Genomic DNA, 20,198 nt, shown 5'->3' with positions numbered 1-20,198 from the left:
CTAAGAGCACACGGCATCCTCAAGCTCAGGCCCACCCCGAATGCTCCTACCCCACCTTCCCATAGCAGCCTCAGGCCAGCTGTAAGCCACCGTGTCACAGGCGGTGCCAGGAAGCTCAGCGCAGCTGGGTGGTTGGGGTGGGGATGCGCTGCGTGCAGGAGAGGATACCCTTGGCCCACTCTCCTCCACCCCTGCCCCAGGCGAGCTCTCCCCCTGCCGCATCAACAACGGGGGCTGCCAGGACCTGTGTCTGCTCACGCACCAAGGCCACGTCAACTGCTCCTGCCGTGGGGGCCGTATCCTCCGGGATGACTTCACCTGTCAGGGTGAGAGAGGGACCAAGGCTCCGCATGGGGGGTCCTGGGCACAGACGGGAACCATCTCACCCCCGACGCTCCAACAGCCCAGCCCCCACCAACAACCCAGCCCCCTGAAGCCTCAGTTCCTGGGGGGGAGATGGGGTACAGGCGCTCAGGCCCCGGCTCAGGAAGCTCCTCGCCTCCCTCCCCAGCGGTGAATTCCTCGTGCCGCGCACAAGACGAGTTCGAGTGTGCCAATGGCGAGTGCATCAACTTTGGCCTGACGTGCGACGGCGTCTCCCACTGCAAGGACAAGTCTGATGAGAAGCCGTCCTACTGCAGTAAGGGCCCCCGCCCGTACCCCCAGGCCCCCATCTTCTGAGTCACCAGCCTCAGTCCCCACTGGGTGGGGCGTGGGAGTGAGAGGAGCAAAGCCCCCACCCTCCCTGCATCCCCAAGAAAAACTGGGGTGCTCGTGAAGGGGAGAACCACCCTGAGACCCACACCAGTCCCGAAGCAGGGTCTCATCAGAGGCAGCCCCCAGCTGTTGCTCACCATGGCCTGCTCCCGCCTGCAGATACCCGCCGCTGCAAGAAGACCTTCCGCCAATGCAACAACGGACGCTGTGTGTCCAACATGCTGTGGTGCAATGGGGCCGACGACTGTGGGGACGGCTCTGACGAGATTCCCTGCAACAGTGAGTGGGACCCGGGCCAGGCCTCGGACCCCCACCCCCACCCACCCTGCCCCACCCCCACCCTCGCTGAGCTTTGGTCCCCAGGTCCCAAGGACTTTGGTTCAGAGCACAGTATGGTGGCCCTGGGCCGGGAGGTCTGGCCCGGGCCGGCCTGGCCCTCACGGGGAGGCCCCTGGCTGATGGCACCGGGCGGGCACTGTTGTAGAGACGGCCTGTGGTGTGGGCGAGTTCCGCTGCCGGGACGGCACCTGCATCGGGAACTCCAGCCGCTGCAACCAGTTTGTGGACTGCGAGGACGCCTCGGACGAGATGAACTGCAGTGAGTGACGCCCCCTCCCTGCCCTCTGGCCCCGGCTCCTCTCTGCCTTCCCTCTGGGCGCCCAGGGCAGTTTCAGTCCCCTCCCGGCCCACCCCAGCCCTGGGCTCCCCTGGGACTCGGAGGGGCAGGGAGTGGAAGGCGTGGACAGGGCTCAACTTTCCTAAACACATGGGGGCGCTGTGCGGGCCAGAGCTCCGCGGGGAGGGTGTTGTGGGCGGAGCCTGGTGCCACCCCTCCTCCCCGCCCCTGCCAGGCGCCACTGACTGCAGCAGTTACTTCCGCCTGGGGGTGAAGGGCGTGCGCTTCCAGCCCTGCGAGCGGACCTCCCTCTGCTACGCGCCCAGCTGGGTGTGCGACGGCGCCAACGACTGCGGGGACTACAGTGACGAGCGCGACTGCCCAGGTCCGGCGGCGGGCGGGTGCGCGGCGGGCGGCCGGCCCCCGAGGTGGCCGTGCCCTCATGCCTGCCTCGCCCCCAGGTGTGAAGCGCCCCAGGTGCCCCCTGAACTACTTCGCCTGCCCCAGCGGCCGCTGCATCCCCATGAGCTGGACGTGTGACAAGGAGGATGACTGTGAACACGGCGAGGACGAGACCCACTGCAGTGAGTGACCACAGACCCACCCCCGAGCCCGTCACCCAGAGGACCCGCAGGGGATGGGGCCTCACCGCCCCGCTAAGACTCTGTGCGGACCCCGCCCTCTTGACACCCTCGCAGGAAATGCCCTGCTTTGAGAGGGGCACCCAGGGCCTCGCCCCGTGCCTCCCACCCAGACCCTCAGGCTCTGAGAGGGGACCACCTCTCCATTCCTGCTGAGTCCCCCTAGCGGGTGCCATGAGTGTCTCCCCCATCCATCCCGTGGCATCTATCTGCAGCCCCTCATCCCTTCCCGATCTAACTGTGACCTCTGTCCGGCTGCCCCAGACAAGTTCTGCTCCGAGGCCCAGTTTGAGTGCCAGAACCATCGCTGCATCTCCAAGCAGTGGCTGTGCGACGGCAGCGATGACTGCGGGGACGGCTCGGACGAGGCGGCTCACTGCGGTGAGGCGGGGCGGGGGGCTGCAGTCAGGTTAGGGAGGTGGCGCCGGAAGGGACAGACCCCCCCAGCAAACCCCACCGAGTGACAGCACAGCAGCGGAGATGTCTTTCCAGCTGCCTGGCCCGGCTCTGCCTGCTGCTGCATCTCTCAATGTCTCCCTGTTCCCTCCACAGAAGGCAAAACGTGCGGCCCCAACTCCTTCTCCTGCCCTGGCACCCACGTGTGTGTCCCCGAGCGCTGGCTCTGTGACGGGGACAAGGACTGTGCTGACGGTGCTGACGAGAGCATCGCGGCAGGCTGCTGTGAGCGGCGGGGGCTCCGAGGAGTGGGGCGGACAGTGCGTGGCCACGGGCCCACTTTGCAGAAGGGGAAACTGAGGTCAAGGAGAGGAAGGGGTCACTCAGGCAACAGGGGCAGAGCTCTATCATCCAGACTAGCCCAGACTCCCCATCCAGTGCTCTGCCCACCCTGCTGCTCACGCCACAGGAAGGCCGGGGGGTGACACTCGGCAGCAGATGGGTGGGTGCTGAGGGGCTGTGTCTGCCTCCGTCCGCAGTGTACAACAGCAGCTGTGATGACCGGGAGTTCATGTGTCAGAACCGCCAGTGCATCCCCAAGCACTTCATGTGCGACCACGACCGTGACTGCGCCGATGGCTCTGACGAGTCCCCTGAGTGTGGTGAGCCCGGGGCCGCGGCGGGATGGGGCCCTGCTCTCGGTGCACAGGCCGCCAGCCTCACCTGCCCCCTCCGACCGCAGAGTACCCGACCTGCGGCCCCAACGAGTTCCGCTGCGCCAACGGGCGCTGCCTGAGCTCCCGCCAGTGGGAGTGTGACGGTGAAAACGACTGCCACGACCAGAGCGATGAGGCCCCCAAGAACCCGCACTGCACCAGCCCAGGTGGGCCCCCACGTGGCTCCCTCCCTGCCCTCGGCCCCCGGCCCCAGTCCCCAGGCGGCCGGGGACCCAGCTGACTCGCCCCCCTCCCCCTCACCCCCCAGAGCACAAGTGCAACGCCTCCTCGCAGTTCCTGTGCAGCAGCGGGCGGTGTGTGGCTGAGGCGCTGCTCTGCAACGGCCAGGACGACTGCGGCGACGGCTCAGACGAACGGGGCTGCCATGTCAACGAGTGTCTCAGCCACAAGCTCAGTGGCTGCAGCCAGGACTGCGAGGACCTCAAGATCGGCTTCAAGGTAGGCTGGGTGGGAGCCTCTGCACCCCAAGCCTGGCTGGGACTCCTTTCTCTGCTCCTCGTTCACACGTTCATCCGACAAAGGCAATTTCAGCCCCTGTCCTGCCAGGCAGCTTTCTAGGCCCTGGGGATACAGCGTTGAGCACAGCAGAAATCTCTCCTAGTCGGGTTCTGGTCGGTGTGGAAAATAGCACTGGCAGGCTTTGCTGGCAGATGAGGTCGGGGCGTGAGAGGAGGAGGGGCGTGTGGATGTCAAGCAGGCCCCAGATGCACAGGTCCACGGTTCAAGGGAGAGGCCAGACGGGAGAGGGAGTCCGGGAGCTGTCACCATAGAGACGGCATTTAAGTCAGGCGTCTGGAGAAGACCCTCATGGGGGCGAGTGGATATGGAAAGAGGGCGGTCTACGGCCTGAGCCCTATGCATAGCCATACTGAGGGCAGTGAGGTGAGTGCGGAGGGGAGCAGCAGGGAAGCCTGAGCAGGGCCAGCTGCTGGGGCAGGAGGACAGCCAAGAGAAGATAGTTTTGGAGGAAGAGGTGCCCAGCTGTCAAATGATGCCCACGGATCACATAAGACGAGGCCTGAGCGTTGAGCTGGGGATACAGAGACGTGGCGGTCATTGGGGACTCACACCAGTGGCTGGGTAGGCACGAGAGCCGGATGGTTGGCGTGGGCCAGCTCAGTGCCTCCTCTTACGGGCAGGCCTCTGTGCTGCCTGCCTCCTCAACTTCCCTGTGCCAGCCAGCCACCCAGAGTGAAGGGAGCCGGAGGGGCCCCTCAGTCTCAGGGTGAGAGATCTGCAGTCCCTGGGGCAGCCCAGCCCCCTGCCCATGCCCATCCCAGGCCCCCCGTGCCCGCAGTGCCGCTGCCGCCCCGGCTTCCGCCTGAAGGATGACGGCCGGACATGCGCCGACGTGGACGAGTGCAGCACCACATTCCCCTGCAGCCAGCGCTGCATCAACACCCACGGCAGCTACAAGTGTTTGTGTGTGGAGGGCTACGCACCCCGTGGCGGCGACCCCCACAGCTGCAAGGCCGTGACCGGTGAGACGGGGCTTTGGGGGTGTGCAGCTGGCCCAGGCCACCGGGGACAGTGGCGGGAGGACCGGGATGGCAGAGCTGAATGCAGGCTGGGGGCTGGCGGTGGGGCGGTGCCAGAATGCACCCCGGCCAGCAGCTGAGCCAGCATCCTGTCTCCAGACGAGGAGCCGTTTCTGATCTTCGCCAACCGGTACTACCTGCGCAAGCTCAACCTGGACGGCTCCAACTACACGCTGCTCAAGCAGGTGCCAGACCCGCCCTCCTCATCCCACCGCCTCCCCAGACCCGCCGTCGAGCCCCACGCTCTCCACACTCAGACCCGTGGCCGTCCTCCCTGCCACCTCACCAGCCTTCCATATCCTGACTCTTTGGTCACCCCTCTGCTCACCCCCCAAATGCAGGGCCTCAACAACGCCGTCGCCTTGGACTTCGACTACCGAGAGCAGATGATCTACTGGACGGACGTGACAACCCAGGGCAGCATGATCCGCAGGATGCACCTGAATGGGAGTAACGTGCAGGTGAGCCCGGGGGCCGGGAGCCAGCCGCTGTCCCTGCCCAGAGGACCCTTTCAGTTTCAAGGCCATCCCCGCTCCTCACTGAGTCACTGCATGACTTGGCTTGTCCTCGCTTCTCTCCCCTCTGAGCCCAGCGAGTGGCGGGGTCTAGGAGACTCCTCTCTCTCCCTTCCCCTGATTAGCAGTGAGTTCTCCTTAGTCTGACCTCCCTCACACCTGTGCTCCCAGGCTCTGTGGGGTTGGGGTGTGGTCTCTGTCATCTAGAGACCCATCTCCTAGAGCCCAGGCTGACACCATGCCCTGGGCTGGGCCTTTCCCATCCACTGTCCTCCCAGAGAGGCTGAGAGTCCTGGCCCATGTCACCCAGGGCCCTTCCTCCCCGCCCCTGCCCTCAGGTGCTGCACCGGACGGGCCTCAGCAACCCCGATGGGCTGGCTGTGGATTGGGTCGGTGGCAACCTGTACTGGTGTGACAAAGGCCGGGACACCATCGAAGTGTCCAAGCTCAACGGGGCCTATCGCACAGTGTTGGTCAGCTCCGGCCTCCGTGAGCCCCGGGCGCTGGTGGTGGACGTGCAGAATGGGTATGTGGGTGAGGAGGGCCAGGGAGGTCTGAGAGCAGCTGGTATAGTCGGGCACCCAGGTCCAGCCTCCCTGCAGGCTCCTGGTGGGACCAGTCACGGGATCTCTCCTGCCTCACTGCCCACCGGCCCGCCAGGTACCTCTACTGGACAGACTGGGGAGACCACTCACTGATCGGACGCATCGGCATGGACGGGTCCAGCCGCAGTGTCATCGTGGACACCAAGATCACGTGGCCCAACGGCCTGACGCTGGACTACGTCACCGAGCGCATCTACTGGGCCGATGCCCGTGAGGATTACATTGAGTTTGCCAGCCTGGACGGCTCCAACCGTCACGTCGGTCAGTATGCCAGTGAGGCTGCCCCGGCATAGCCAACTGCTGGGGCGGGGGTTCTGAAACTTAAGGGGATCAGGCCTCTGGTGCAAGAGTGGCTTAAAAGCCAGAGGGCATGGCCTGAGGACACTACCCACCAAGGATCTGGGGATTCAGAGCACCACAGGGTACGGCCACCGCCGGCTCCCTGAGGGAGGCGAGAGACAGGCACCTTCCCAGGCATAGTTCTAGATGATGGGCCCCGAGGACGGTGCGGGAGACTGGGGCTGGGGTACGCAGCATGCCCCCACTTCCCGACAGGGAACGATGGAGAATATAGGGTCAGGACCCTGCCATCAGACGGGCCTGGAGTTGAGTTTCAGCTCTGCCACTCACTTGCTGTGCGACCAGGGGCTGCAGCAGGGCCATGCCCACCTCACAGAGTTGCTATGGGGTTAAGAGGGCCCAGTAGGGAAGGCGCCTCATATGCTGCCCAGTGCTGACTGGCGGCCCGGGCCTGACCCCCATGCCCTGCGGCCCCCTGCAGTGCTAAGCCAGGACATCCCACACATCTTCGCGCTGACCCTGTTTGAGGACTATGTCTACTGGACTGACTGGGAGACAAAATCCATCAACCGAGCCCACAAGACCACAGGCTCCAACAAGACGCTCCTGATCAGCACATTGCACCGGCCCATGGACCTGCACGTCTTCCACGCCCTGCGCCAGCCTGACGGTAAGCGGCTGGGGCCTGAGAGCTGGCCACCAGCAAGCCAGGAATGAGGGGCCCTGGGGTGAGATGGGACCCCACCGTCTCAGCAGGGGTTGCTGCCCCATTCCTTCCCCAGTACCAACTGAGCAGTGCCTGTAGACACCCAGTGATCTGGCGGGCGGTAGATGGACTATGGTCTGGCTCTCAGGAGTTACAGCCCAGCTGGGTCCAGCCGTGGATCTTGTAGCAGCGAGGCCCTGAGGCCATCCAGCAGAGCAAGTCTGAGGGGAAACCCCCAAGGCAAGGCCCTGAAGGCAGACAGGCCAGAGCCAAGGGAGGCCCAGCCTGACCCTGAAACCTCAAGAGAGTCCTCTCCTATCTCTGGCTTCCGCTCCCTTCCGAAAGAGCAGGGTTTGGACCTACCCCACCTCTGCCCAGGACAGATGGGCTGGGCAGCCTTTGAAAGACCAGAAAACGTATTCCCAGCGAGCGCTGCCCTCACCCTGCCAGAGGCTGGCAGCCGAGGGAGCAGTGGCCCATACCCTGGACCCGTTTGCCGCCCGTTAACTCCATTTCCTCTGGCAGTGCCCAACCACCCCTGCAAGGTCAACAACGGTGGCTGCAGCAACCTCTGCCTACTGTCCCCCGGAGGCGGCCACAAGTGTGCCTGTCCCACCAACTTCTACCTGGGCGGCGACGGGCGCAACTGTGTGTCCAACTGCACGGCCAGCCAGGTGAGGCTCGTCCCCGGACCCCACTCACCAGTACCCCACTCCTCCTCAGACCCCACTGCCCGCTCGAATGTCCGCACGCTAACACCCCCACATTTCTTGCCTACCTCTTGTCTCCCCACAGCAATACTTTTACACCCGTCACCTCACACAGACACCCCCACACCCTAACCCTGACCCTCTCCTCGCCAGTCCCCCCAGCCCCAAGATCCACACAGATACCCCCCGACCTGGCCCCCCTGCAGTCCCCGAATCCCAGTCTCCCATCCAGCTCACCCTCCCCCCGAGATACCTGGCCCTGCTTCTTCTAGGAATCACACCAGCCCCTCAAAAGAAAATCTCCTGAGTTCCCCAGACCCCCACCAACCCCTCTCGCCCCCACCTGCCCTCCAGTTTGTGTGCAAGAACGACAAGTGCATCCCCTTCTGGTGGAAGTGTGACACGGAGGACGACTGTGGGGACCACTCGGACGAGCCCCCGGACTGTCGTGAGTGCCCGGGCGGGGTGGGGAGCGGGTCCTCCGTCAGGGCTCCCTGCCTCCCGAGGCCCCAGGGGTCTGCGCCCACCCCAGCCCACCCCCACCATCCTGATGCTGAGCATCACTTCCCGGCAGCCGAGTTTAAGTGCCGCCCAGGACAGTTCCAGTGCTCAACAGGCATCTGCACGAACCCCGCCTTCATCTGCGACGGCGACAACGACTGCCAGGACAACAGTGATGAGGCCAACTGCGGTAAAGGGCCCGTCCTCCCCGGGGTCTGGGGGTGGGTGTCTGAGCTCCCGGGGCAAGGGAGCTCGGCCCCGCCGCCTCTCCAGGCTGGGCTCCTGCTGCTCCCGCTGCGGGAGAGGGGTCCCCGCCCTGCCTGCGTCCTCCGCCCGCCATGAGTTTCCCTGCCCTCCTCCCACCCCCACAGACATCCACGTCTGCTTGCCCAGTCAGTTCAAGTGCACGAACACCAACCGCTGTATCCCCGGCATCTTCCGCTGCAACGGACAGGACAACTGCGGAGACGGCGAGGACGAGAGGGACTGCCGTGAGTGCCCCGGGTGCTGGCAGGGCCGGAACACGATTCACCTTGAAGTCCAGCCCCCGCTGCTTCTAGGGACCGTGCCGTTCTCAAGTTATGTTATTAGATGAGCAACATGAGTTATATGGGGTGTGACTCGGTTTGCTCATAAAACCATCGTGCACATCATAGAGATGTGCAGACCCCGAAGACAAAATCACCAAAATTAGAAATAAACTGTCTCTTCCTGCAAGAAATTGCTGGCAGGACCAGGACAAGGCCAGGGCTTGGGAGAGGGAGAAGCTGTGGAGGGGAACTGTGGGGAGAGGCGAAGTGGGCAGGTCCTGACTCTCTCCCCAACCCCACAGCCGAGGTGACCTGTGCCCCCAACCAGTTCCAGTGCTCCATCACCAAGCGCTGCATCCCCCGGGTCTGGGTGTGCGACCGGGACAATGACTGTGTAGACGGCAGTGACGAGCCTGCCAACTGCAGTGAGTCTCCCGGAGCCCACCCTCCCTCCACAGGGCCTGCGGCTCCCGCCACCCGCCCCTGTGACCCACCTTGGCGGCCACTCCCACCCAGACCTCACCCTCACAGCGCGTTCCTGAAAGGAGCCTTCCTCCTCACCCCGGCCACCCCCTTGCAGCCCAGATGACCTGCGGGGTGGACGAGTTCCGCTGCAAGGACTCAGGCCGCTGTATCCCGGCACGCTGGAAGTGTGACGGAGAGGACGACTGCGGGGACGGCTCGGACGAGCCCAAAGAGGAGTGTGGTGAGCGTCCCCAAGCCTGCTCGGGAGAGGTGCCTGCTGGGGGCGGGCAGGGGCTGTCCGCTGCCTGAGTGCCCTCACAACCTGTGCCCACCATCCCCTCACTCCCCACCCCCACTGGCCATGGACATGAACTTGGGCAAACCCAGGAGATGGTGAAGGACAGGGAAGCCTGGCGTGCTGCAGTCCATGGGATCGCAGAGTCAGACGCGACTCGGTGACTGAACAACTCCCACTGGCACCTCATCGGCACACATCTGCCCACCATCTGGGATCTGTGGGATCCCCTCCCTGAAGCAGCTCCCCCAACTCGTGTCCCCTCTGCCCCAGAAGCTCCCATTGCCCCCACATCTCAGAACACGGCCTCGGCTGCCACTGCTGACCTATGTCAGGCTGGAACGCCCGCTCTCCCGCCCCTGGCTATCCTGACTGCACCTCCCAAGACCGTGAGGTCTGCCCTCTATTCTGTCCCTGACTGCCCCCCAAAACAATCTTGCCTCTTCTAGACGAGCGCACCTGTGAGCCCTACCAGTTCCGCTGCAAGAACAACCGCTGCGTGCCAGGCCGCTGGCAATGTGATTACGACAACGACTGCGGGGACAACTCCGACGAGGAGAGCTGCAGTATGTCCCCTCCCCATCCCCGCCCCGGCCCACAGCTGCCCTTCCCCGGGAGACCTCCACACCTCCCTGCTCAGCACCTTCCCCTGCCCATCGCCGCTGGGCTGCGCTCGGGCAGGTGGCCGCCTCCCGGGGCTGGGGTCCGGCCCCCTCCTGCCTCAGCCCCGCCCCCACTTCATGTTGTGTATCTGAGTTTGTGCCATTTCACCGCATCTCATGTTTCTCTCCATTTCCACACTGTCCTCTCGGGGCTGCAGAGGTAGGTGTTTCTGACGTGCCCGTGCCCTGCCACATCCCTGCCACTGCCCCAGAGCCCACCTGTCCCCGTGCCGTGCCAGCCCGTCATCCTCTACTGGCCTCTCCCTGAACCCTGCTGCTTGTCTTAGTGGTCTTGTCCCCCCCCCCATCCCTCCCACACACAGTCTGTCCTGAGGGCAGAGCCAGGGACCCCATGCCCTCTCTCGTGTATCTGTCCCAGAGGGCTAAGTGTGAGTGTGCTCTGGGCCCGGCTGGTCCCAGGAGGGCAGCCAGTTGGCTTGCCCAGGATGGGTTGAGCCTCTTGGTCATCATGCCAGTCCACTGTGACCTTCAGGGGTGCAGGGACAAGTGACTCTGCTCTGCAAGGGCTGGAGATGCTCTCAAGGCTGAGTCCCTATGCCCACCCTCCTGGGGCCTGTCTCTCCCTGTCCCTCCCCAGCGCCCCGGCCCTGCTCCGAGAGTGAGTTCTCCTGTGCCAATGGCCGCTGCATCGCTGGGCGCTGGAAATGCGATGGGGATCATGACTGTGCAGATGGCTCAGACGAGGTAGGCAAGGAGACCAGATGGAGGGAGGGTCGGACTTAGGTGAGTCAGGGCGGGTCCGCAGGGGTGCCCAGGTCTGATCAGGACATCTGCTCCCGTGCCCACAGAAAGACTGCACTCCCCGCTGTGACATGGACCAGTTCCAGTGCAAGAGTGGCCATTGCATCCCGCTGCGCTGGCGCTGTGATGCAGATGCAGACTGCATGGATGGCAGTGACGAGGAGGCCTGTGGCACTGGTGGTGAGCCCTCCCACCCCACAATATAGCCCCACCCCACAGTAACACTTAATCAAGGAGCCAGTTGAATCCAGCAGAAACCTGAGGGCCGTGTCCATCCAGGCCCCACCCCACAAGTTCCAACATGGCTTAGTCGGCTGTCCTGAGAAGCCAAGTCCCTGCTCACTTTTCCTTTCCTGGAGCAGTGAGGCAGCACTGCTGCTGGCCTGGGCTCAACAGTCCAGAGGGGGACACGGGGAGCCTGAGTGGTGGAAGGTTGGAGCTTGGAGCCGTGAGGGCAGACTTCCTGGCTCTGGGCTGGTGGGCTGAGGTCAGAGACTGGAACCCAGGTCCCCTGACTCCCAGGTGAGGGATCCTCCTCTGTACCTGCCACTGCATGACAGTGGGCCCTGGGCCCTGCCCCACCACCAGAAAGAAACGGGGCTCTCTGGACACTTCCCCAAAATGACCTCTTCTCCCCGAAATACCAGAGGAGACAGCTCTGCCCAGCTACCTGGCTGGTGGAGAAAATGAGGAAACCCAGGTTCTATCCAGTGGTGGTTCCACTGCTGTCCTGGAGTGCCCTCTAGGTCTCGGCCATGGAGGGAGGGGTCTGGCCACAAGACCCGGCCCCAGTAGCTGGGGGCTCAGAGCTCATTCTTTACTCTTTGCTCCCACCGGCGCCCAGTGCGGACCTGTCCCCTTGACGAATTCCAGTGCAACAACACCCTGTGCAAGCCGCTGGCATGGAAATGCGACGGCGAGGACGACTGCGGGGACAACTCAGACGAGAACCCAGAGGAGTGCGGTGAGGCTCCAGGGTGGCTGCGGGGCTTCAGAGGGAGTGGGGTGGGGCGGGGCTCTCCCGCTCCCTGGAGGCCCTCAGCCTGGGTGGGGGGACCCCCAAGGCTGATTCTGACTATGTCCTCTCGCCGCTGCAGCCAGGTTCGTGTGTCCTCCAAACCGGCCCTTCCGTTGCAAGAATGACCGCGTCTGCCTATGGATCGGGCGCCAGTGCGACGGCACGGACAACTGCGGGGATGGGACGGATGAGGAGGACTGTGGTGAGCAGGGGGCCAGTGAGGGGGCTTCTGGGGGGCTCCTGGAGTGGGGGTGCTGCACACGCGGTGGGGGTGGCCCAAGTGGGAGGTATGTCTGGTGAGTCGATTCAGGGAAAGGGGAGGATCCACTGTGGGGAGGCTGGGGGCCTTGTCTTGGCAGGAGAGAAACCTCTGGGGAAGGCACTGAAGCGGAGACTGAAAATCCGAACAGTTTAACCAACTTCCCCTGAGGCTTGAGAGCCAGGCTTGGGGCCCCTCTACCTGTGACTGAGCGGGGGTTCCTGTGGGAAGAGGGGGCAGGGTGGTAAATACCAGGACCTGAAGCCGCGCCCTCCCCCAGAGCCACCCACGACCCAGACCTCCCACTGCAAAGACAAGAAGGAGTTTCTGTGCCGGAACCAGCGCTGCCTCTCCTCCTCCCTGCGCTGCAACATGTTCGATGACTGCGGGGATGGCTCTGATGAGGAGGACTGCAGCATGGGTGAGGGTGAGACCCGCGTGCTGGCGTGGGCGGGGCCGGGAGGGATGGAGAGCCTAAGCCCAGGCCTAGACTCGCTGTCTCCGCAGACCCCAAGCTGACCAGCTGCGCCACCAACGCCAGCATCTGTGGGGATGAGGCCCGCTGCGTTCGCACCGAGAAAGCTGCCTACTGTGCTTGCCGTACTGGCTTCCACACAGTGCCAGGCCAACCCGGATGCCAGGGTAGGAATGGGGAGTCCACGAGGCGGGCAGAAGCCCCCCACCGCGAGACTCTCCCTGACCCAGGCGTGTAACCCCCAGACATCAATGAGTGCCTGCGCTTCGGCACCTGCTCACAGCTCTGCAACAACACCAAGGGCGGCCACCTGTGCAGCTGCGCGCGCAACTTCATGAAGACGCACAACACCTGCAAGGCGGAAGGTAGGCGCTGGGAGAGGGCAGAGAGAGGGGCGGGTCTTACAATGCCGGGATAGGAAATGAACCTGGGATGCAGTGTCTTCCTCTGGCCACCCTTGCCCAAGCCTGCGATTCCAGACCCACTGGACAGTTTCCTGAACACGGCTGGCAGCCGGGCAGAGGCCAGAGGTCCTGGGGCGAGAGCAGCACCACTCACACAGTCAAGAGTACCCCACCTGCATATTCCCATTGTGTTTTTCTCAGCTTCACTGAGGTATCGGTGACAAAACTGTCAGATATTTAATGTGTGCAAGGTGATGATCTGATGTACATACGCCTTGTGAAAGAATTCCCCCCGTTGAGTTAATTAACACAGCCTTCATTTCACATATTTACCTTTTGTTTTTTTTGGTGAGAACATGTGCTTTGATGCACACCTACACCTTCCTCATGCCTCTATACAAAGACACCCCGTATCCATGTACACACACCCGGGCACACACAGCCCCTAATATGTGCAAGGGTACTCATACACCCACGCACACCTACCCGACTCCATGGCGGTGCTCATGCACCCCAACATGTGTGCGCACCTATGAGCAGATATCAGACATTATGGAGCAGAGAGTGTGGTGATGCCTGCAGAGGCCGTGAGGAGACAGAGGTCCCTGAGGCTGGAGGAGGAGGGACGGCTTTCTGGAGTAGCAGGTCACCCTCGATCACCTAGGAAAGGAGGAAGTTCAAGGACTCAGGCTGGAGCCCTCAAGCCTGGAACTGGGTTGGGATGAGCAGACACTTCGGGCCACGTCAGATGGCTTGTCTAGGAGAGAAGACATTGTTAATGTGAAAGGGGGGAACTGGGTAGGGAGCACAGCTTGCCCGGCTCTTTCCAGCACCAGGCCCGACAGCCCCCAGCCTGCTCTTTCACCCCCACCAACGTCTGGGCTCTCGTCCCTCCAGGCTCTGAGTATCAGGTCCTGTACATCGCTGACGACAATGAGATCCGCAGCCTGTTCCCCAGCCACCCCCATTCGGCTTACGAGCAGGCCTTCCAGGGGGACGAGAGCGTCCGTATCGATGCCATGGATGTCCACGTCAAGGCTGGCCACGTCTACTGGACCAACTGGCACACAGGCACCATCTCCTTCCGCAGCCTGCCCCCTGCTGCACCTCCCACCACTTCCAACCGCCACCGGCGGCAGATTGACCGGGGCGTCACCCACCTCAATGTGAGCACCCAGCCCAGGGTGGGACCTCCGTGGAGGCACAGACTGGGTGGGGAGTCTCCAAACAGCAGACAGTTCAGAGCAGAGTTTGCAGAGGACAGAGGAAGGGGCAACAGATGAGGCTGGCAGGCAGGGTGACCTTCAGATGGCAGGTAGGCAGAGCAGCACCGTCGTCAGCAGGTGGCGCCACCACGTGGCGGCCCGAGGCTGCAGGGCACCGTGGACCCTTGACCTTCAGCCTCAGAGCCACGTTCGGTTCCTGAAGGTCACAGCCGGCACACTGGGTCCATGTTGCCAAGCTCTTGAGCCTCTTTGGGCCTCACTTTGTTCCTCAGTAACGCAGGGTAATGGTAACAGCAGGGACAGGGAGTCGGGGAATGGATAATGGGCAGGAAGGCCAAAAGCAGTAACCTCTGAACCTGTGACCCCCGTCCAGATTTCAGGGCTCAAGATGCCAAGGGGCATCGCCATTGACTGGGTGGCTGGGAACGTGTACTGGACTGACTCAGGCCGGGATGTGATTGAGGTTGCGCAGATGAAGGGCGAGAACCGCAAGACGCTTATCTCCGGCATGATTGACGAGCCCCACGCCATTGTGGTGGACCCACTGAGAGGGTGCGCGGGGGTGCTGTGGGGAGGCATCTGGGCTGGGGCTAGGAAGCCCCTGGGATGGAGGTGGGTGCCCGGTGCCCAGCGTGGGTGTTTCCTCCCAGACCAGCCTGAGGTCAGTGTCCTCTGCAGGCCCCTGGGTCTTCCAGGCTGCATCCAGCCCTGGCCCTCCCTGATGTCACCGGGGTCACACTGGCTTGCCCAGCTGGGGCCTGGCCTCTGCTGGGTTGGCTGTCATGGGCAGCCAGGTTCTGGGCTTCTCCTCTGCTGCAGGGGGCAGCTCTGCCTACTGAACTGGGACCCGAGTAGCACCAAGCAGTTTTAGAGATCTTTAACCTGGTCAGGAGGTTGACTCCCCTTGACTCTCTGTGGAGGAAATGGAGAGAACACCTTCCTCTCTGTACCCAGCAGTCTCTGTGTTCCCCTTGAGTGACCTCCTCTGGGAACCCACGTCCTGCCCACACTCACTTCTTGTCCCTCCCCAGCACCATGTACTGGTCAGACTGGGGGAACCACCCCAAGATTGAAACAGCAGCAATGGATGGAACCCTTCGGGAGACGCTGGTTCAGGACAACATCCAGTGGCCCACAGGTCCATGCTGCAGGGGCGGGGATGGGGGAGACGTGGGCTCACTGAGCTCAGGGCCACACAAAAGTTGGGGAGGGGAGGAGGCTTGGACTGGGATGGGACAGAGGGGCTGCGGAGGCTTTTCCCAGGAAAGGTGACTGCGAGTGACCGTGGAGACAGGGTGGAGCCGTCCCAAACACGGACCCGTCCTGCTTGCTCCCCGAGCCTGGGCTGGAAGGCCAGGCCCTCACAGCGCTCTCTGCTCCCCAGGGCTGGCCGTGGATTATCACAATGAACGGCTTTACTGGGCGGATGCCAAGCTCTCAGTCATCGGTAGCATCCGGCTCAACGGCACGGACCCCATTGTGGCTGCTGACAGCAAACGAGGTCAGCCTCCGCCAGCAGTCTTGCAGCCCTGACCTCAGGCCTCTGTCCTCCCCTCTGGGCCCAAGGCCTCACCCAGCGCCGGCCATCTTCCTCACCTGGCCCTCAGCAGTCCTGCAGTGCCTTTGGGGCCCCTCCCAACCAGACACCCCCAGCACCAGTCCTGCAGGCCTGAGTCCACCCTGACCCTCTGGGCCACCTTTACATGCATTCATTCTACCAATGGGCGTTGAGCTGCGTGGAGGCGACATGGGTGATTATGGGAACTTAGCACACGTGGGGAGAGGGAGCAGAAGCCGCTCCTGACCCCACAAGTCAGGGGCTGATGGGACCTGTTGCCAGCGGGAGGAACAGGTTGAGGGGCGGTGTGAACAGGACATGTTCAACCTGAGGTCCCCAAGAGCCTTGAGACCCAGTGTCTGGAGAGTGCGACTAAGGCCTGAGTCCCCTCCGACTTCTCCCCAGGCCTGAGTCACCCCTTCAGCATTGATGTCTTCGAGGATTACATCTATGGAGTCACCTACATCAATAATCGTGTCTTCAAGATCCATAAGTTCGGACACAGCCCCTTGATCAACCTGACCGGGGGCCTGAGCCACGCCTCCGACGTCGTCCTGTACCACCAGCACAAGCAGCCTGAAGGTGGGCAGCGAGGGAGAGCCCGGGCCGGGGCGCGGAGGGCCCAGGGGCGCGGTCTCCAAGCTGCAGCCTCAGGTGTTGGTGCGGGGGAGGTGCTGGCTCACAGGACTCAGCCTTCTCCCACGCTGCCCACCCCTGCAGTGACCAACCCCTGTGACCGCAAGAAGTGCGAGTGGCTCTGCCTGCTGAGTCCCAGCGGGCCCGTCTGCACCTGTCCCAACGGGAAGCGACTGGACAATGGCACCTGTGTGGCTGTGCCCTCGCCGACGCCCCCGCCAGACGGTATGCTCATGCCCCTCCCTCCCTGGTCCCTCATCCCTACCCCGGAACCCTCCTCCCTACAGCCCCTGAATCCCCCCTGCCCTGGCTCTGCCCTTGACGACCCTTCCTGCAGCTCCTCGGCCTGGAACCTGTAACCTACAATGTTTCAACGGCGGCAGCTGCTTCCTCAACGCACGGAGGCAGCCTAAGTGTCGATGCCAGCCCCGTTACACAGGCGACAAGTGTGAGCTCGACCAGTGCTGGGAGCACTGTCGTAACGGGGGCACCTGCGCTGCCTCTCCCTCGGGTATGGCCTTTGTTCTCCTGCCAGGACTCCTCCTGGCCCCTGAGCCCTGCGGCCCCCAAGCTGCCTCTGCCTTGCCTTGCTTCACCTCTGCTGCCCTCCTGCCCGCTGCCCCCAACCCCAGCATTGCTGGCCTGTGTTGCCTGCCTCCCCTCTGCTGCCGTCCTCCAGCCGGGCCCTCCCAGCCCTGTTCCCCTGCAATAGGGCCAGGTGGCTCAGTGGGCCACAGTCCCGCTCACACGTCGTCTCCCGCCAGGCATGCCCACGTGCCGGTGCCCCACAGGCTTCACGGGCCCCAAATGCACCCAGCAGGTGTGTGCGGGCTACTGTGCCAACAACAGCACCTGCACGGTCAACCAGGGCAACCAGCCCCAATGCCGATGCCTGCCTGGCTTCCTGGGGGACCGCTGCCAGTACCGTGAGTGAGCCATCCCTGGGCCCCAGGCCAGGGGATGATGGAGGCAGGGGGTGGGGGGTGTGCAGGTCACAGGGGCTACTTCTAGGGAAGGAGGCCATTCATAGCTCGGCCAGGCTCGAGGTGCCAGGGCTTCTCCCCAGGGAGAGGTCAGCACACCCCCGCTGCCCTGAAGTAGTGAACCCTCTGGCATCAGGATTATTCAAGCAAAAGCCCTGTTAGGATGCTCCGGGACATCTTTGTAACCCTGGAGCCTGTGACATGAGGACAGTGGGGGGCTCAGGAGGAGGTGGAAGTCACCCCAAGGGCCAGCTGCCCCCCACCACCTCTGGAGGGCCCTCATGACAGTGGGGTTCTTCTCCCATCCCCTGAACCACAGGACAGTGCTCTGGCTACTGTGAGAACTTCGGCACGTGCCAGATGGCCGCCGACGGCTCCCGCCAGTGCCGCTGCACCGCCTACTTCGAGGGGCCCAGGTGTGAGGTGAACAAGTGCAGTCGTTGTCTTGACGGGGCCTGCGTGGTCAACAAGCAGAGCGGGGATGTCACCTGCAAGTGAGTGGGGCCCACTCCCAGGCTGCCCCACCCTCCGCCCACTCCCCGCCCCACCCCAGCCTCTGGGACACCCGCCTCCAGCCCCGCCCAGCCTCTGCACTCCTCCCCGCAGCTGCTCCGATGGCCGGGTGGCCCCCAGCTGTCTGACCTGCGTTGGCCACTGCAGCAATGGCGGTTCCTGCACCATGAACAGCAAAATGATGCCTGAGTGCCAGTGAGTTGGGCCTGTGCCTCACCAAGGCCTAGATCAGCCTTCCCTCCCCCAAGTCTGAGCCAGACCATCAGGAGCCTGCAGTCCCTCCGTTTCCCTGGTGTATGGCATGCCCACTCAGCTCTGCCCCTCTCGTCTGCAGGTGCCCACCCCACATGGCGGGACCCCGATGTGAGGAACAAGTGGTCGGCCAGCAGCAGCCTGGACGTAGGTGGCAGGGACCTGGGATGGAGGGCTTTGTGCCTCTGAGGCCTTTTGGACTCAGCTTCCCTCCTCTTCCCCTCTAGATATGGCCTCCATCCTAATTCCTCTGCTTTTGCTGCTGCTGATGCTTCTGGTAGCCGGAGTGGTATTCTGGTACAAGCGGCGAGTCCGAGGGTGAGTTGTGGGGAGTCTGGAAAATTATGGCCACGATGTTACTGCCCTAGTCTCACCCTCTCCTAGAATCACTGCCTTCATGGTCTCACCTTCCCCCACAGGGCTAAGGGCTTCCAGCACCAGCGGATGACCAACGGGGCCATGAACGTGGAGATCGGGAATCCCACCTATAAGATGTATGAAGGCGGGGAGCCTGATGATGTAGGGGGCCTACTGGATGCGGATTTCGCCCTGGACCCTGACAAGGTGGGCTGGGAGGGGGCTTCCAGGACAGGGCCAGAGGGCTGTGGGTGGGGCAACCAAGCGTGTTGGGCTGCATGATGGAATGGAGGTAGGCGGAAGATACCTAAGCCACAGAGCCCAGTCCCCGAGCCCCACCTGAACCCTCTGTTGTCTTGCAGCCCACCAACTTCACCAACCCCGTGTACGCCACACTGTACATGGGCGGTCACGGCAGCCGCCACTCCCTGGCCAGCACAGACGAGAAGCGAGAACTCCTGGGCCGGGGCCCCGAGGACGAGATAGGGGACCCCTTGGCATAGGGTCCTACACCATCGGACTTCCCCAGAGAGCCTCCTGCCCCCGGCCAGAGAAGTCCTTCAAGGAGCCCCCCTCTTGCCCAGCCAACCCCTCCCCAGCCCTGCTGGGATGTATAAATGTAAAAAATGAAGGAATTACTTTTTATATGTGAGTGAGCAAGCGAGCAAGCGAGCACAGTATTATCTCTTTCCGTTCTCCTTCCTGCCTGCTCCTCAGCAACCCCCCCCCCATGCTGCCTTCCAGGAGGGGGGGAACAGGAAGGGGGCTCCTGCAAATTACAGGTATAAGGGAGCCCTGCCTCCCACCTTCCCACCAAAAACGCACCCCCACTGGGAGAGCTGGTGGTGCTGTGTCCCCCTCCCTGTACAAGACACTTTGTCAAGGCTCTCCCCTCTCACCCCACCCCCTCACCCTGCCAGTCCCCTGAGGGCTGATTCTGGGATCCTGAGGAGGGTGAGGCCTTTGCTGCCCTTGTCTGGAAGATTTGGCTCTGGCTGTGGTAGGAAGGGAAGGATGGAGTTTTTTAGTTCTTGGGGGAGGCCATCCCATGCCCCAGCCCCCACTCCAGGGGCATCTCTGAGATGGCCGCGCTCAGCATCCCTCCCAGACAGGCCCTCCCCTTCTCCAGTGCCCCAGCTGTGGCTCCCAGGGCTGGAGACTTTCTTTGGTAAACAGTCCCCCCAGGCTCCCCTCCCCTGGGGATGAGGAGGAAGTGGGGCACACCAAGGAAGGGCAAGCGGGCAGCCCCGTTTTGGGGACATGAACGTTTTAATAATTTTTGCTGAATTCCTTTACAACTAAATAACACAGATATTGTTATAAATAAAATTGTAAAAAAAAAAAAAAATGTGTCTACCTGAATGTGAGACTCTGAGAGCTGGTCTGTGCTTGCATGCTCCAGCCACCAGAGGGAGCCATGCTCTGTGCTAGAGGAAGGCTGGAGCATCTGGTCTTCGGTGCCCTCTGGCCCCCATCCCCGTTTGCTGGGCTGCGGCAAGGAAGCTGGTGGCATGGAACTTCACCAGAAAGACCTGCTTCTCCTGGCTGTGTCAACTTGAGCCAGTGACTTCACCTCTCTGAAACATGTGATCTCTCTGGCCGTTGGACACTTAACTCCAGGATCTGTATTTTCTCTGCACTGTCACTTTTAAGGGACAACACTGCCACCCATCCTTAAAATGCTCTTCCACAGTGAGAAATCCCACAATAAGAGATGAACACACTGGGATTGTGAACGACTTTCTAGTCGTTCAGGATGGTCCCATTCCCATTCAGCTAAGTTTGCTCTTGAAGCATTAACATCTCACACCTCATAGAGAC

General features: G+C 62.8%; 1 protein-coding gene across 2 annotated transcripts in view; it reads left to right on the top strand.

The window, feature by feature from the left end:
• Window positions 1–19,715, top strand: part of LRP1 (LDL receptor related protein 1) — an 81,858-nt gene extending 62,143 nt beyond the window's left edge. Inside the window, exons 45-89 of one of the 2 annotated variants that reach the window (XM_055395344.2) lie at window positions 201–326; window positions 512–640; window positions 877–996; window positions 1,202–1,315; window positions 1,569–1,718; window positions 1,795–1,917; window positions 2,239–2,355; window positions 2,527–2,655; window positions 2,910–3,032; window positions 3,113–3,253; window positions 3,355–3,545; window positions 4,405–4,588; window positions 4,745–4,830; window positions 4,987–5,106; window positions 5,499–5,686; window positions 5,821–6,026; window positions 6,547–6,735; window positions 7,297–7,445; window positions 7,836–7,929; window positions 8,056–8,172; window positions 8,354–8,473; window positions 8,815–8,937; window positions 9,093–9,218; window positions 9,722–9,838; window positions 10,533–10,639; window positions 10,744–10,876; window positions 11,541–11,660; window positions 11,794–11,916; window positions 12,254–12,394; window positions 12,481–12,615; window positions 12,694–12,813; window positions 13,750–14,018; window positions 14,452–14,630; window positions 15,110–15,216; window positions 15,463–15,579; window positions 16,042–16,218; window positions 16,357–16,497; window positions 16,610–16,783; window positions 17,037–17,198; window positions 17,575–17,749; window positions 17,862–17,963; window positions 18,103–18,167; window positions 18,248–18,338; window positions 18,440–18,584; window positions 18,740–19,715. In XM_055395344.2, coding sequence (XP_055251319.2) covers window positions 201–326; window positions 512–640; window positions 877–996; window positions 1,202–1,315; window positions 1,569–1,718; window positions 1,795–1,917; window positions 2,239–2,355; window positions 2,527–2,655; window positions 2,910–3,032; window positions 3,113–3,253; window positions 3,355–3,545; window positions 4,405–4,588; window positions 4,745–4,830; window positions 4,987–5,106; window positions 5,499–5,686; window positions 5,821–6,026; window positions 6,547–6,735; window positions 7,297–7,445; window positions 7,836–7,929; window positions 8,056–8,172; window positions 8,354–8,473; window positions 8,815–8,937; window positions 9,093–9,218; window positions 9,722–9,838; window positions 10,533–10,639; window positions 10,744–10,876; window positions 11,541–11,660; window positions 11,794–11,916; window positions 12,254–12,394; window positions 12,481–12,615; window positions 12,694–12,813; window positions 13,750–14,018; window positions 14,452–14,630; window positions 15,110–15,216; window positions 15,463–15,579; window positions 16,042–16,218; window positions 16,357–16,497; window positions 16,610–16,783; window positions 17,037–17,198; window positions 17,575–17,749; window positions 17,862–17,963; window positions 18,103–18,167; window positions 18,248–18,338; window positions 18,440–18,584; window positions 18,740–18,880 — 6,206 coding nt within the window. In that variant the 3' untranslated portion in view covers window positions 18,881–19,715. Of the gene's footprint in view, window positions 1–200; window positions 327–511; window positions 641–876; window positions 997–1,201; window positions 1,316–1,568; window positions 1,719–1,794; window positions 1,918–2,238; window positions 2,356–2,526; window positions 2,656–2,909; window positions 3,033–3,112; window positions 3,254–3,354; window positions 3,546–4,404; window positions 4,589–4,744; window positions 4,831–4,986; window positions 5,107–5,498; window positions 5,687–5,820; window positions 6,027–6,546; window positions 6,736–7,296; window positions 7,446–7,835; window positions 7,930–8,055; window positions 8,173–8,353; window positions 8,474–8,814; window positions 8,938–9,092; window positions 9,219–9,721; window positions 9,839–10,532; window positions 10,640–10,743; window positions 10,877–11,540; window positions 11,661–11,793; window positions 11,917–12,253; window positions 12,401–12,480; window positions 12,616–12,693; window positions 12,814–13,749; window positions 14,019–14,451; window positions 14,631–15,109; window positions 15,217–15,462; window positions 15,580–16,041; window positions 16,219–16,356; window positions 16,498–16,609; window positions 16,784–17,036; window positions 17,199–17,574; window positions 17,750–17,861; window positions 17,964–18,102; window positions 18,168–18,247; window positions 18,339–18,439; window positions 18,585–18,739 lie in introns of both variants that reach the window. The other variant, XM_055395343.2, reaches the window with a different exon arrangement.
• The last annotated feature ends 483 nt before the right edge of the window (window positions 19,716–20,198 follow it).

This window comes from Moschus berezovskii, chromosome 6, assembly GCF_049115385.1.
Source record: "Moschus berezovskii isolate FMDL1 chromosome 6, NW_MosBer_1.0, whole genome shotgun sequence".
NCBI classification, from domain to species: Eukaryota; Metazoa; Chordata; class Mammalia; order Artiodactyla; family Moschidae; genus Moschus; species Moschus berezovskii.
Note: the sequence above shows the minus strand (reverse complement) of the source record. Positions and strands in the feature narration are given on the sequence as shown.